At 39.2% G+C, this 15382-nt stretch overlaps 1 protein-coding gene across 1 annotated transcript in view; it reads right to left on the bottom strand.

Moving 5' to 3' along the window:
• Positions 1-3069: 3069 nt before the first annotated feature.
• nsmfb (NMDA receptor synaptonuclear signaling and neuronal migration factor b) overlaps positions 3070-15382 on the bottom strand; it is a 48113-nt gene continuing 35800 nt past the window's right edge. The window contains exons 15-16 of the mRNA XM_069524319.1: positions 10112-10187; positions 3070-7342 (exon numbers count right to left, since the gene is read on the bottom strand). Of these exons, the coding sequence (XP_069380420.1) occupies positions 7245-7342; positions 10112-10187 (174 nt within the window). The 3' untranslated portion in view covers positions 3070-7244. The remainder of the gene's footprint in view (positions 7343-10111; positions 10188-15382) is intronic.

Here is a 15382-nt window from a genome sequence, read left to right as displayed (position 1 = left end):
TTTTCAGTGTCATGGTAGAGATGATCATCAGATCATCAGCATTAATATGATGTTCATGCAGCAGTCTCTCTCATTGATTCATCTTGGTTTAAAGGGGATGGCATCCCTAATCATCCCCCTATAAATTACTGGTGCTATGGATCTACGGATGGCAAGAGCAGTCTGTCAAATCCACCATTTTGGCCCAATCTCAACAACAACTTAGATAAAAATTTGTACAGAAATGAATGGTCCACATGGGATGAATCCTACTCATTTAGATGATTCATTGTCTTTTCCACAATTACTACCAAGATAATTTTTAGTTTTTTTGTATAAATATATTGACAACTATTGGATAGATTAATATGGAATTTCAGACATTGTGTCATATGGCCAATAAATATGGTGTCTCTGAGAAAGAAGTGACACTAATATTTATGGTTCTGAGTACAATTGATTTTCCATCCATGCTTCCATTCCTTACCTTTTGCAGCTCACATTCAGGCTGGAGCCAATCCCACCTAACATTGTGTAAGAGGTGTGGTTCATCCTAGACAAGTCACCCGTCTATCACTGGGCACCATTTACACTTACACTTGCACGTATGGCCAAATTGATTCTTTGCTCAACCAAACCTGGCAGAGAAAATACGGGGGACCTCTGAAACAGACATGCACTGGACTCCGCATTGTCTTTGGACTGTGGGAGGAAGCTAAACATTAGCATGTTAACATTGTCACAGTGAGCAATGCCACTGAAGCATTAGTGTTTATAGTCTGTCATTTTTTTACCCTTGTCTTTATATCGTGTTTAATATGTCAATTGAAAGAAGAAGGTGTTGTTTAATCTTTCAGAAGTTATATGGTGCTGCTTTCAAAGATTACATTTGCATATTGTAGCTCTAGATTGACAGGACTAATTTGATAAATTATTATAAATAGCCTACTTGTATCTTCGGCACTCTGCATGGATCTTAAGTTTCCATAGGGTATTAAAGTGAGGTTTAATGTTGAGGGGGAAATTTCATGCAACTTGCTCACAAAAATAACTTTATTGAATTGGATAATTACTTGAGACTTATATCCAAAGTGCATTTCTGTCTGCTGCCTACCGAGTAGAGCCCTAAACCTTTCTAATGTATGAATGACCACTCACACAATAACAAGACACTGACACAGGCTGTGTAGAACTAAGGTTTACTGGAAAAAGCAATCAGTTTTTCTCACAAATTAAAACTAATTGCGATGCAATCACAATCCTTTTGTAGTAGTTCAGATACAATAAGTTGTCACCTTCAATTCAACTTCCATCTTTAATATCTACCGTAAGGAAGAACCCAAAAGCTCATCAAAGCTACCCAGATATATTTGTATTATTTACTAGTATCAAAATCACCAGATACAGTATACAGTAATAGTAATTGCTTTTATACCGTTAATTAATAAACAAGATTTTCTTTGTCAAGAACCCTATTGTAACATCAATCACTCTTACAGTCTTTATTGTCTGCTAGTCTGAGAAACATATTCAAAATCGAATGCTCAGTTCGGTAACTTAGAAGTTGACACAAAGTGAAACAGACATGACATAAACATATTATTGTCATCTCTTCTGAAAATACAATCACAGGAGCACTGGAGGTGTCAGAGTAATCAAAGCAGCGTCAATCCATCATCCTCATCAAACTCAAACACACTGGCAAGAGCAGCAGGGAGGACGCAAAAATTGCTTTGGAAAATAAGGGGGAAGGTATTCAAAGATCAATCTGTTGATTCGTATAATTGTTCTCAGGAAATGTAAATGGCTGTTACAGCGAGACAAATCAAACTGTGTGTTGCTTGCTTGTTTAACCCCAGTGTAATGGATTTATCCAAATATGAGTACAAGACATCCTGGGGTCTGCTGACAGCCAAAATGTCTGTGTAAAATGTGGTTGTTACCTCAAAGTAGCCTGCACCCACCAAAGATTGCCACGGCTGTCGTAGCTTGACTCACTGCTCGACTCCTTAAATGTTAGGAACATTATCTTATTTGAGGTCTCCTGCTTCCTTCACAGCCCATGTCTATGCACCTTAAAGCAATATATTTTATATTAAGAATTGGCATAAAGTGCAGAGGGGTTCGAATGAAATAATTAGCATCCAGTTCTGTGGTTGCTCTCCGACTGAATTAATTTTTTTCTTATTTTTTAATCTAATTTTGATTTTCATGTTTCACTCTAACTGCTGTTTCCACAAAATAGAAAAGCTAAGACATGAACTCCAGAGAATGTCCCCAAAAAAGGGTCTGGACATACTTCGTGTTTGCCTTTCACATACTGACAGTGCAGCAGGAGATTCTCTGCTCATTCACAACAGCTCGGAAATCTCTGGAGCGTTCAGGTGAGGGGTGGCGCAGCATGAGAAAGAACATGACCTATAAATTCCGCTGAGGAGATCACGTGTTTTTGTCGACAGCACATCACCGGCGTGGCTTGTTTCGCCAAAAGCTCTCGATCTCGTAGTCTTTCCAAGTTGAAATCTTTGTCTGTGTCTTCTACATCTGTGACACCTCTTTTTCATCCCGAGGTGTTTGTATTCTTTTTGCATCCGTCGTGTGTTAGAAACATCATCAATGGGACCCACTCGCACATTTATCTGGTGTTTTAACTAGGGGTTGGCTGGAGAAGCTTTGCAGAATGTTGGGAGACTCAGACACTCACATTCTCACATACAGCCCCTCCGGATAATTAATTTCAGGAGATTATCAACCTAGTCCCACGTAACGTGTAGCCCAAAAATTATGATAACAACGATTTATAGTAAGTGATTTATAGTAAGTGATTTATAGTAGAGACTACTACTCTTTTTGTAGAATATTTTTACTACTGCTAACTATGCATATTATGAGCAGCTATCAACCATTTGATAATGGTCAGCTGATCACAGCCTCAGGGAGAATTCACTGAGCTTGGTGAATCCACCTTTTCTTTGTGAAGGAAACTCATTATAAACCCTTCAGGCTGGTGTCAGTTCTCAGTGTAACTCAACTTGCTATTCAATCCAACACAGGAGCAGGATCAAATATATTGACTTAAGATGCAAGTCCAACATTTGAGCAGGTCTTTAATTAGGCTTTGGGGTACAGGCCTCACTTAAACTCACGGCAGAGGAGATAGAGGAGTCTACGAGTGCCAGACTAAACTCCATTCGAATATAAAGGAGCCGAGCGGTGAACAAACAGTCTGCTGCATCAGTCCTCCATGTATTTCTCACGTTGTTTGAGTCAGTCATCAGACAGCACTGGGATTTGACAGTCATTAAAAATCTAAGGTATTAAAGACTAATACAATACCTTGAACAATGTACTCCATCCTGTACATTAAAGCAATGTACTAAACACAGTACTCTTTATTGCTACAGAAAAAAAGATTTGGAGATCAGGTGATGTTTTAACAAATACATATCTACAAGAGGCAGAATCACAAATGTACAACAATTTCTAAAGACGTATTATTTAAGTAAAGCGATAAGTGAGCACACAAGACAGCAAAGGTCATGAGCTACAGTCAGGATGGGATGTTTCTCGTAAACCTTTAAGTGTTCTATGATTTTAACAGGAATAGAAATTACATACATTTTGAAGTTGTATCAAGACTGTTAACATGCAAGACCATCAGCAAGAATGTCTACTGACTGTACGACAGTGCATACAATTCATTTAAGACTGTGTCGATTTTTGAGAGTTCAATATGGAAATACTGGTTCTAGTTCACACAAGAATTTCAGCATAATATACATTATCACAGCACTAGTTCCATCAGTACAAAAACAACATACCTGCACAGATTGTGAAACATTTATGTAGAAGTATTTAATTGACAGGATCAGTGATAGACCTCGAACAGAAAATGCAAAGTGGAAATCAGTTAATTTTTGTAGTTAATCTTTTGTTTCACTCACACTCACTGATGGAATTACTGATGTGTGAATGTTAGAAATGTATTAAGGCAATGGATTAAACTGGTGGACGTTTTGCATTTACAGCAAACACCAAAGGTTTCTTATTATAACACTGTCAACTATTATTCATTAAAGACAGGAATTTCAAAATAAAGCTCTGTTTCTATTATGAACATGTCTCTCTGCACTACAGGTAATTAAAGGTTCCATGTGTGAGGTTTAGTGGCATCTAGTGGTGAGGGTGCACATTGCAACCAACTGGATACTCATCCTCTCACCCTTCCTTTTTAAGAGCCTGTCCCCCTCTCCAGAGCCAGTGTGTGGTTTGTCCATTGTGGGCTACTGTAGAAGAAACATTAGCAATCTAACAAGTACCCGCTTCCAATAATCATATAAAGGGTTCATTCAAAGATAACACAATGATTATTAGCTTCAGCTGATTATGCACTGATGAAAACATCATTATCCACATTATATAAAATTCTCCACACTGGACCTTTAAAGGACCGGGTACTATTTAAGAATTAACGGTGCACTGGATGGAACAATGACACAAACACGGAGTAGTTACTTATGAATCAAACTACTGCTACTCCTGGGTAATATTAGTTTTCCAACACATGAACATACCAGTGTTTCCAGCAAGTTTCGTGTTGACATAAGCAACCACTATGGTCTTACCTGTTTACAGTAATTACACCAAATGATCACAACTAATTTGACACATGCTACTTTGTGGCACAAAGATAACTTGACGGCAGAATGTACTGTATCAGTAAGCATTTTATGTGGCATAATTCAAAATTTACAGTGAAACACAAATATGTTAAATACAGAAAATATGTCAGCTCACTTTCAAAGTAGGAAGTGAACAATGCAAAGAGCAGCATCAATGTATCTGAGGAAAGTCGAGAATAGTTAATCCACTAAAAGGGCTCTTAAGACGGCGAAAAACTTCAGTAATATTTAACAGAATGTTTTACAGCCTCACTGGGGAAGGGGGGGCTTTCAGCTTTCCTTATAGAACCCATAAGTTCAATATGTTCATTCCAATGCAATGAACGCTTCTTCCAGTTCAAATGATTCACATGGATCAGCAAGCATCAACATTGACAGACACGAATATACTGATAAGCAGCGAAAGGGCTCAGTCACGCACACACAAGTCACGACACACATTTTTACATGTGCAGGGAAGCTGGGATGAACATTTAGGAGGCGTATGTTAATAAATACTACACTGAACATCCCTGAATCTTGATCTTGCAACCAAGTTAATGACGAAATGAAATGCCTTAAATTTCAGTGGATTCTCCTTATTTTTTCCTATCTTTGCAAGGACATTGCGTGATGATGTAGCTGCATATCTCAGAGAGAATATGTGTATATATATATATATATATATATATATATATACACATGTATATAACAGAGGACATGGCCACCTCAGCACAAGCTTGAAATGGTGCAATGTAAATGCCACTCCTCCTTCTAAAAACTACCCTATCCAATACCAGTAGTTATACTGTTCCAAAATGGCCAAGTTCTCAAACTGCACTTGCCCCAAAAATGTTTAGTGTTAGTAACATAAAATAGATTAATGTTAAATATTTAGCATTAGTGTAAGTATTCCGTAGCTATACAGTTAAATACTTTAAACAAAAGAAAAAACAGAATTGCTTTCAGTAAATGGAGACCAGGCCAGAAATGCAGCATCAGGCTAAGACTGTCCTTTGTTATTAATTGGGTTACAGTTGTTGAAGTCTGAAATAACTCAACAATGAGATAAGGTAATAAGAAAAGTAAAAATTCTTTCTTTCTGCCTGATGAAGATTTTATTAAGATCAGTTCCCTGTCACAAGGGGAACTGATCTACATGTGAAACCAGGCCTTAAAAGTAGGATATTTTACCCTCTGCTGCTGCAAATTTGACCTTAACTTCATTAAGTGAAAAATCTTAAAATCAAAATCCCCTTGTTTCAAAAATGGATATTAATACCAAACATAAGTGTTGACAATGACAGACCTTCATCTTGTGATATTCAGCAAAACTGTTTTATAACACAAAATCAAAAGTGCTACTGTGAAAACTTCAAGCTAAGTTTTCAATAAGAAATTGTCATTCACTCCAAAAGATTAGAGTAATTGGAGCGTTGAAATAAAGTAAATATACAGTGCAGTATGTGTGTTAATACTCCGTATGAAGACACTGCCGAAGGTGTTATTGACTCCACCTGCAACCTCTTCACAGAACAACACAACGCAGAAGTCACCAATGGACACAAGAAAAACAAACTAAAACATTTCAGCATCCATGAACCGACAGCTCAAGAAAGATGAGCTGGTGTTGGCTCAGAGGGGTCGAACGCAATGTTGTAATGTTCAGAAAGATGCAAGATACATCTGTGTGTTCGGCTACCATTGACTTGACAGACTATGAAAATATAGGAAACCTCCACCCTTCAAATGACATCCCTGAAGGTCATGATGTCCCACTGGCAATGGCTTTGTGTGGAGTATGTAGGCATCGGATTCTGATCTACAGTATGTTGCAAACACTGAGTACGAGTCTTAGTATCAGACAAGGGATTTAACCTGAGTTAATACAACAGTCTGTACAAAAAATTCTAATACAGTTATTAGAAGTTTAAAAAAAGCTGTGTTAAATAGAGACCTCTAGTTTTAAACCAACTAATTTATTGTCTAGATTTTCACATGACAAAGAGATGCTGGAAAGCGATTCTCTAATGCTCCAGTAAGCACTTGTTTATTTACATATAAGCTCTAATTCCCTTGCAGAAGACATCCACACCTGACAGAGAAAATACTTCTGTCCTATAAACCTCCATCTTTAAAGATGAGATGAGGCAAAAAAGGCAAAACATAACCAACTAAATAAATAAATCTGTCACCCTCTAAACTCAGAAGGGTGAAGTTTGTTCTGTTCTGTTGCTCTGCTATCACTATCGCTATTATCTCAGGAATCTAAACTCTAGTTAGTGTCTGCTGACACATTTAGGATAGGATGATGAGTCCCTCGCTTCTCCTCCTTTTTCTCGTCCCTCTCTTTCTCTTTTCTCAGAGAGATAGGCAGAATGGAAAATGGATAAGGGAGAAAAAAGCACACCACTGGCTGAATCTACAGGACCGCCACGTCGCTTCAGAGGTGAAAAACAGACCCAGCTGCGCTGCTGCTCCAGCTCCGCCGCAGAGCTGGTCTAGGTGCCTCTGAGGGGCCCTTCAGCCAAATGCCCTGTCACCGTACATCAGTAGGCTCAGACATGAGATAACCGGCCGACAAGCCAACAAAAGTGGGCGACGTCACAAGAGGTCATCGTAGTCCAGCAGCTTCGAGTGCCGGCGGCTTTTCCACAGGCGGAACAGACGGAAATCAAAGTACATCTCGATCATCTCTTTGCCTGCAGCAGAAAACAAAACAACAAAATTAATAGTGCGAAATTGTAGAATACTGAAAAACCTGAGCTCATCTGTTCAGTTTGGAACAATTCTCCAAATCCACAGTTCAGTCCAGACTGCAATTGTTGAGCCATGAATCATACCTTGTTTTTGTTGTTTATTGTCTATTTTGTAGACAATAAATCTAGTGTGTGTGTGTGTGTGTGTGATCTGACACCCTAATGCCTGGGCTGTCTGCCATCTCAGGGTTACTATCCATCTTGAGCTAATTAAGTTACTGCAGGCCTGATAATCAATGGTGACTGGATAAAAAAGTCCTGTAATTCACATGATGTTGAAAGACAATAGAACAGATGTAATCTGTGATGCACGTGTGTAATCGTCTAGGGTTGGGGGGCAGGAGGTAGTTGGTCTCCCCAAAACCCAGGCAGCATCAAAAAGAGCATTGACCATAAAATATATAAGAAATCAAATATACTCAACCGGCTGCAGTGGTGGCAGCAGGTTAGGGATCGTGGTTATCATGGTCTAAATTGTGATATGAGATTGTGAATACTACATAGTGTGATGACTCATCTAACATCACAGAAGACATTTGTTTTTATTTACCACAAATCAGGTACGCTTAACTCGTCCAGCAGCTGATTTCTATTCAACTCACATGGACATAAAACCTGCCTCAGGGAAGTGACAATCACAGGGCACCTGTTTAATTCTAGTATATATAGTGTATACATTGTTGTTACATCTCACAACATGATTAATGATTGTCAGAGTGTTGATTGAAATTGAGTAGTCATCACACTTGCTGACATTATTGTAATCAGGGCAGGAGCAGGATCTGGGTCATGGAGGTGCAGCGATTGATTATCTGTCATGGTGTCATCAGTCATTGCTGCAGTCATTTTTACATACAAGTCTTTCTTGCCGATCAATTCATTCCCTATCAGATGTTCCGCAAACAGTACCAACCTTAATTTTGCCCCATTGGTTTGGTTTGCATTCACACGTGAAAAATTCAAGTATCAGTTCAACCCTTATGAGAATGTTCACTCTGGAGAGATGTGTCAGGAGGGGTGACAGGAAATTAAACACAGGGGGGAAATAGAGGTCAAATCACAATCTCAAACCCCTCGAGAAGAAATGTTTGACTGCACTGAGACGACAGTTTCTCACTGCAGCTGTTTTGGGCCACACCTGAGAGAACATGCTGTGTTCACACCTTTTGCACAGTGGTGTGAAGCTGTCCTGTCAGAGCAGTAAGTCCAACCACTGTGAAAAGCTTTGCTCTCTAAAACCTTAACAAACTGCTTTTTTAAGAAAGATAACTCAGTGTCTTCACAGAGAGCGAAGTTAAGTGAGGACTTGATCCACAGGAGTATCCACGTACACTGGCATGTGTGTGCTGGTGTAAACAGGAAGCAGATTGTCTACTCTGCAGTTTGTGGAACTGTTATTGACTGACGTTTCGCCTTCATCTCTGGTGACGAGTCCAGACAAGAACAGGTGACTGCATCATCATTTCTTAACTGGAAAACTCGGAAGTAGTGTTGACGACAGGTGTAAATATAGCATCAGTGGGATGTAGCTGAAGACTAAAGGGAATGCATCAGATTTCCATCCTGGCTACAATACTTTGCCTTCTTTTCTGTCTCTGGTGTGTTCTCTTGGTATCAAATGACAAAACACCAAGTTACATGGAAAGTGTTATGGTGAACACTGAAGTCAGAGAGTGCAGTATGGACAGTTGACATGTTGCTGACTGCTTCAAGTACCTGACTGTAGAGCAAATTTACCTTCAGGGACATAAACTATTGAACCGAAACGAGTTGAAGAGTGCCATGAATTCAACTGAATACATCAATACATTAAAGTTCCCTCATCTACTGTCATTCCTCTAGCTCTCCTTCAACAACTCGACGCCTCAAAATTTAAAAGTCAGTTGCAGTTTAATTTGGTTTCTAAGTGAAAACCAAATAACCAAAAGGCAGCCAGCATCTGAATTGTCATGTTGGAAACTGTGAATTCAGACAGATGGTTTGTTAAAGAGCATGAACTTGCCCAAAGCAGAGGTTCAAACCAACATTAATCTTTTTACCTTTGCAAACTCAAGATACACTTTACTTTAAAAAAGGTAGAATTTTTTTTTAACCTTTTTTAGCATAAGCTGCTTCATGCGAATACCTTAATATATTACCAACTGATCTATGACCCACAAAATCAATTTGTCAGTCTGCTCCAGGCAAAATATGTGCACTTAACATAATACATATGCAAAAGGTGATCTGTGATATGAAAAATGCATCTTTGCACTACATGTGGTATGTGTAGTAAATAGGAACAAAGGTGAAGGTGAGTGCTGTTAGGCCAATATGGGACACACACACACACACACAGGCGATAATGACATTTTAATAGGAAAATAACTAATAGTGCAACATCAATAGATGTCAGAAAAATGACTGATGAGGGGAACGTTGAGAGCTGTGCAGACTTTTCACCTGTCTTTTCACTCTCTAATATACTTTCTTCATAGCTAAGCAGCTTACTGGCATTGATTAATGTCCGCTATTAACATTCAGTGGGTGTACCAGTGAGGCAAATGGTGCTAAATCAATGTAAATACTACTGGATGTATATTGTTTTTTTTTTGCGTGTGTGTGTGCATGCAGTGCTTTTGTTCCACAGGTGAAATAAAGCATGAGTTATCTTTTCTGAAGACAGTGGAAAGCCACTAAGTGTGTGTGTTTGCGTGTGTGTGGTTCTCTCACCCTGTGCCGACAGCTCCAGCGGGGACTTGAATTCAACTGACGTGGGTCTCATCAGCCTCTTCAGAGTCTGAATAAGCTGAGGGGGAAAAGGTGAAGGAGAGACACAAAGAGTTAAAAAAATGTGAGAGAATACTTATTTCACCCAAGGTGTTACAGAATGTAAAACAGACAAATCAGCGATGATGCAGAGAAAGTGTCGGAGGGGGGGGCCCTGCAGCACTTTGATCCTGTTCATGCAGCGCTGCAGCTGAGTGCATATGAAAAAGGTCATGATGCCACTTACACTGCAATAGCTCAGTGTAAGTGAGAGGCACTGCTGGTGATGTTTTCTGTCCATACAGACACATCTGTCAGAGTGGATCCATAGTGATGCAAAGGCCAGGCAGAGCAGGGTCACACAGGGAGGGAGCGAAGGCTAAAGCCTCCTCACTCACTGCAGCTGCCTTTAAAAGTTGATACAGACGTTTGATTTCTCCATTGGTGGTGAGGTAATTCGTGATATAAGTGAGAACCTGACGAGATTGAGCGGCATAACATGTTCATTAAAGGCTGTTAGTGCCCTCAGCTAAGATGTTCTCCACCTGAAACACATTCCTGGATATACAGTAGGACACATTTCTGTATTTGAGCCCTTTTAAGACATAGAAGACAGAAAGTTGCCAGCTTTACGCGTCTATTTAACCAAAGGCTTTTGCTCATCCCACAGATGTGTGTTTTGCAATGGCTCTTTTATTGTGTGACCCCAGTGAGATATTTGACACCTGGTGTGAAGAGTGAGTCACATTGCGGCCGGAAGGTAACTGTGAATTGGAAAGTAATGAGCTATGAAAGAAAAGTGGTCTGAGGTCTGTCACAGGTGGGAAACTTGTTTTGCAGTGATTAATGACTATGCGAGCGCAAAGGAAGCTTGAGTCCCTTCAAAAACTCTCGTGATGAGACACTGAATTTTACAGCCTGCTTTATCATTTATGACACAGACTGACAGGGTTTAAATCTCTCATTCACTCACATGCTCTCAGTGAAATGCTTTAATGGATATTCGTAATTACAAAAACTTTAGGTCTGACATGTTCAATTACTGCACCGTTGTTTATTTTTAAGCCAACGTGTTTTCATAGAATATTGCTGCTCATACCTGCACTGCTGCTTTCCTTTATAATAGATGTTCCTAATGCACAAGGCAGTCAACGAAATAATTCAGAACACATACTACTTGCCTTCATTCACCTGTATTTCTTAATGCCAATCTTATTACAACCTATCACACCCAGAGTATCATCTAACCTCTTATTTCTTTAGCCACATGTTTTAGCCTGACTTCAGAGTATGGAAGCTAGATGGGTACAGATCCTCCCAACCCCTAAAGATCCCTTCAGTGTTAATAGCTGAGGATGTTCTTTTAAGAAGTGATATGTAAATGTTAACATCTGATTTAGACTGTAGTTTTGATGGAACAGTGTGCATGTGTGAAGAGGCTTGGTTTGACCTTAGCAACAGTAGATTTGTGCAAAAAAGTAGAAAAGCTAATAATACTGTATCTCTAACATCTATTTTAGAGTACGGATTAGCTGCTACCTCTTAGGTAGAACAGTGATGAGATCCAGTTCAACTAGCTCATAGATACTAGGAATACAGCGGTGTGACGGCCTGAATCTGTGCACCCAGCATAAATAAGAGGATTAATCACAGCATCATCACCGGCCCCCTATAAACTTCAAACATCAAAAGTGCCTCATGCTGGGTTTGGGACACGATCACAGCTTCTCTTGGCTTCATTTGAAGAGACTCTGACACACTTTTTCATCCCAGTTTGACGCGTTCAGTGTTAAAATGTAGATTTGATAGATGCCAGCCCCTGAACTGGGGCACAGCATGTACAGTGAGTCTGTTCCCCTGAGTCACCAACTTCACTGTGAGCTCATGTGCTTATTTATGGTTTTTGCAAAGAGCTGTATGTTGGAAGGAAAGAAGATGAGGACATCAACTGTATCCTCTGATGACCTGCAGCAGGTTCCACATGTGCACTTCCATCTGGAAGTCTATCACGCTCGATGATACTCCTGCTTGTGTGTCCCCACACTCTCCCTGCCTCCTCCCTCTTCTTCCACCTCGCCCCATCCAGTCCTGCCTCTCACTCCCTGGGGTCTGGTCCTGTGCCAGCTGGTGTGCTATCACATATGGAGCCTTGCAGCATTTACAGATTTCATCTCCAGACCACTGCTATGAATCTATCAGTTCAAGAAGAAAGAGAAATGCTCTTTGGTTTGATCTGCTTTCTTTTTAATTTTTATCTTTTGTAAATTTACTTGCAACTTATCTATTTTATACATATCCATTATTATAAAATGTTTATAATTAGGGTACATTATATTGTTTTTATGAGCATGATGGTATGTCCTAGTTTGTACCTTTTTTTACAACTCACTTGCATTTGCAAGAGGCACTACCCTACCCACAATCCTCAGGTGTAATAGCAGCGTCTTTGGAGCTGGCTGTTACCATGTAAATGCTTACCACAACTAGGGAAATCATGTCGGCTACAGTCGGATGGTTTAGCATGACACTGTGTTTACCACAGAACAACTATGATTTCCCTTTCTAACATGCTAGAGTTTTTTAGAGATGATGAAAAGAGTCCAAAGGGTGAAAATCATTACAAGCTCATGAAGTGCAGAGTAGTGTTAGTGAGGGTTCACAATGGTTTATGGGACGCATAGTTCCTTCACTCTTAGAATAATTACATACACAGTCTTGAAGCTTTTGTTCAGAATCAAATGAATTATTAAATTAAAATGAATAAGACGTTTTACTCCAGAACCAGAGCCGTCAAAAATGCAATATTGGTACTTTTACACTTTGGGAAGACAAGACAAGATTTGTGTCATTACTCTCAACAAGACTGATGCTGCACACTTCAGAGTATTCTATTGAGCCAGCAGCCAGTTAGCTTAGTTTAGCTTAGCTTAATACGGCACAAAGAATAGAAACAGCTAGCTCAGTTCAATGATAAAAAAAAAAAAGCCTGGCACCTCGAAAGCTCACTAAGTAACTAGCTGACAAAACCCAGTGTGTGACAACAACATATTAATCCTTCATGTTGGTTTATGTCCAGACTGTTTAATGGGATTGTTTAATGGCATTTCCTTCCATGAATCTTCTTTATTATGAACTAACCCTTTAGTCATCATGATACAGTGGTGAATGGGACCTTATGGTGTGTTTTACAATGGAGCTCAGTAGAAAGGTGAAAGGTGACACAACCTGCCAGAGACTAGTTGTGTTGTTAGTGCCTGCTCTGCTGCTCGACCTCAACACGTCCCTGTTTCTTTACAGTGACAGGCCATTAATATAGCGTGGCTGGTCACAGATGGGGTCAGCACCATAAAATACTAATATACTAATGTTTTACTGAAGCAAACCAATAGTGTGCATGTGATCTAATCAACCTTTCTATTGTAGCTGACGTAGTTGACCTAAAGCAAAGGATGAGTCAGATATGTTGATTCAATTCTATCACTCGATAGAATAGAAATAGATTTGAAGACTGTTTGGTTTGGTACAAGTGTCAGATGTATATGATACAGAATGCTTGGTTACATTAAAAATGCATGTTTTCATACAAAAATACTTGATCTATTGTAGATGATAATATAGTAATATGTTGTATGATATTTAAATTCAACTTACCTAAAGTAAAATAGGCTTTAAGTACATTATTCTGTCTTACTACCTGTACAATTGCAGCCATGATGACATTTCCTGCATAATTTGGGAAATAATTGAAATTCATGAAAAAAGACATAATTACAATATTCTGTATGTTCAGTATCTGGTAGGATTCATAATGTTCTGGACTTTTACACATTGACACCGAAATATTAGAGATCTGCTGCTACAAAGAAAACTAAATGTAATGAATGATGTAAGTTGCCTCGTTTCTGTTTATGGGTGTTGCTTCTTGTGCATTTATATTTTAACGGACTTATATTATTAGAGTAATTATAGCTATGATAGCTATACAAGTGTTTTTATAAGTTATATTTATTCTGCTCGGAAGAGCATTCACATTTTATTACGACTGGTAATTTCACAAACTTAATTTTGGATAATGACATTATCTTGGTCTGTAGCTCTGACAATCGATCAGATGTAAGACTAGAAGTAAAAAGAACACGAGTCAAGAAGGCAGAGTAAGCAAGTAAAGAGAAGAAGAAAAGAAAGAAACGTCCTGGCCTCATATACCTCACAGCTGCAAAGTCTTACACTGAATTTTTAAGGTTGCTGTGCTACAGTGGCTGACAGCAGGAGCAGTAAGGAGGGATGCTGGATCGAGTGGAGTGAAGCATCATCTGAAGGTGGATCAGTCGGTCTATTAATAGGGGCTTTCCAGCTGAGCTTGCAGGAGAGCACGCAGACAGCAGCGGGGGGAAAAATTGTTAAATGCAGTGAGTAAGCCCCTCCCTGTCCATATCCCTCCTCGTGTTACTCGTACAGAACCAGTGTGGAGAAGATGCCAAATATCTCAGGGTCACAGTGCAACCATAAGAGGTTCTGTGTATTTAGAACATACAGGCCCAGGGCACAAATCTCTGCATCTGTGTATTGCTTAGTATACGTATGCATGTGTGTGTTTGTGTTTGTGCCTGCGTGGATAATGTTGCATGTGCACACGTCAAATTCTTCCTGGCTGTATAAGATCAGACAAATAACAGGCTGACAGTTTCCTGTGTAGTTTGCCTTCTTACTGCTACTAATCTCCACATTATTCTCCACATTATTCACCAAGTGTTTGTAATAACTCTCAAAAGAGTCAATCCTGCTAGATCTCTCTCTCTCTCACACACACACACACGCAGCTGATGATTTTTTGTGCTTGAGTTTCTGATACATTGATGAATACTTCATGAGCGACATCAGAATTTCATGCAAAGATAATTAAATAATTCATTTGACGTAAAGTTAAACTGATGAAATATAATCTGATGAACATAAATGACTAAGAATGTTGTAACCACATATGCATTGTGTGTATGTTTCCTGTTTGTGGTGCACTTCAAGCAATATAAGCTTCTGAAACTCAAATGAGGAGTTTTAGGGACTTTTCAAGGACATTAAACCAGCAAGTGGCCCACAAGGTTTTTATTTACATTTGAATGTCCTTTATTTCAATTTTGCATCATTTCATTTTATGCTGTGGGCCTCATAAAAAACTTAGATTTGTCATACTATACATATATACTCATTCACAGATATATTGAATCAGATATACCC

The sequence above is a fragment of the Paralichthys olivaceus genome, chromosome 4, assembly GCF_024713975.1.
Source record: "Paralichthys olivaceus isolate ysfri-2021 chromosome 4, ASM2471397v2, whole genome shotgun sequence".
In the NCBI taxonomy this organism is placed as follows: domain Eukaryota; kingdom Metazoa; phylum Chordata; class Actinopteri; order Pleuronectiformes; family Paralichthyidae; genus Paralichthys; species Paralichthys olivaceus.
This window is presented reverse-complemented; position numbering and strand designations above follow the sequence as displayed.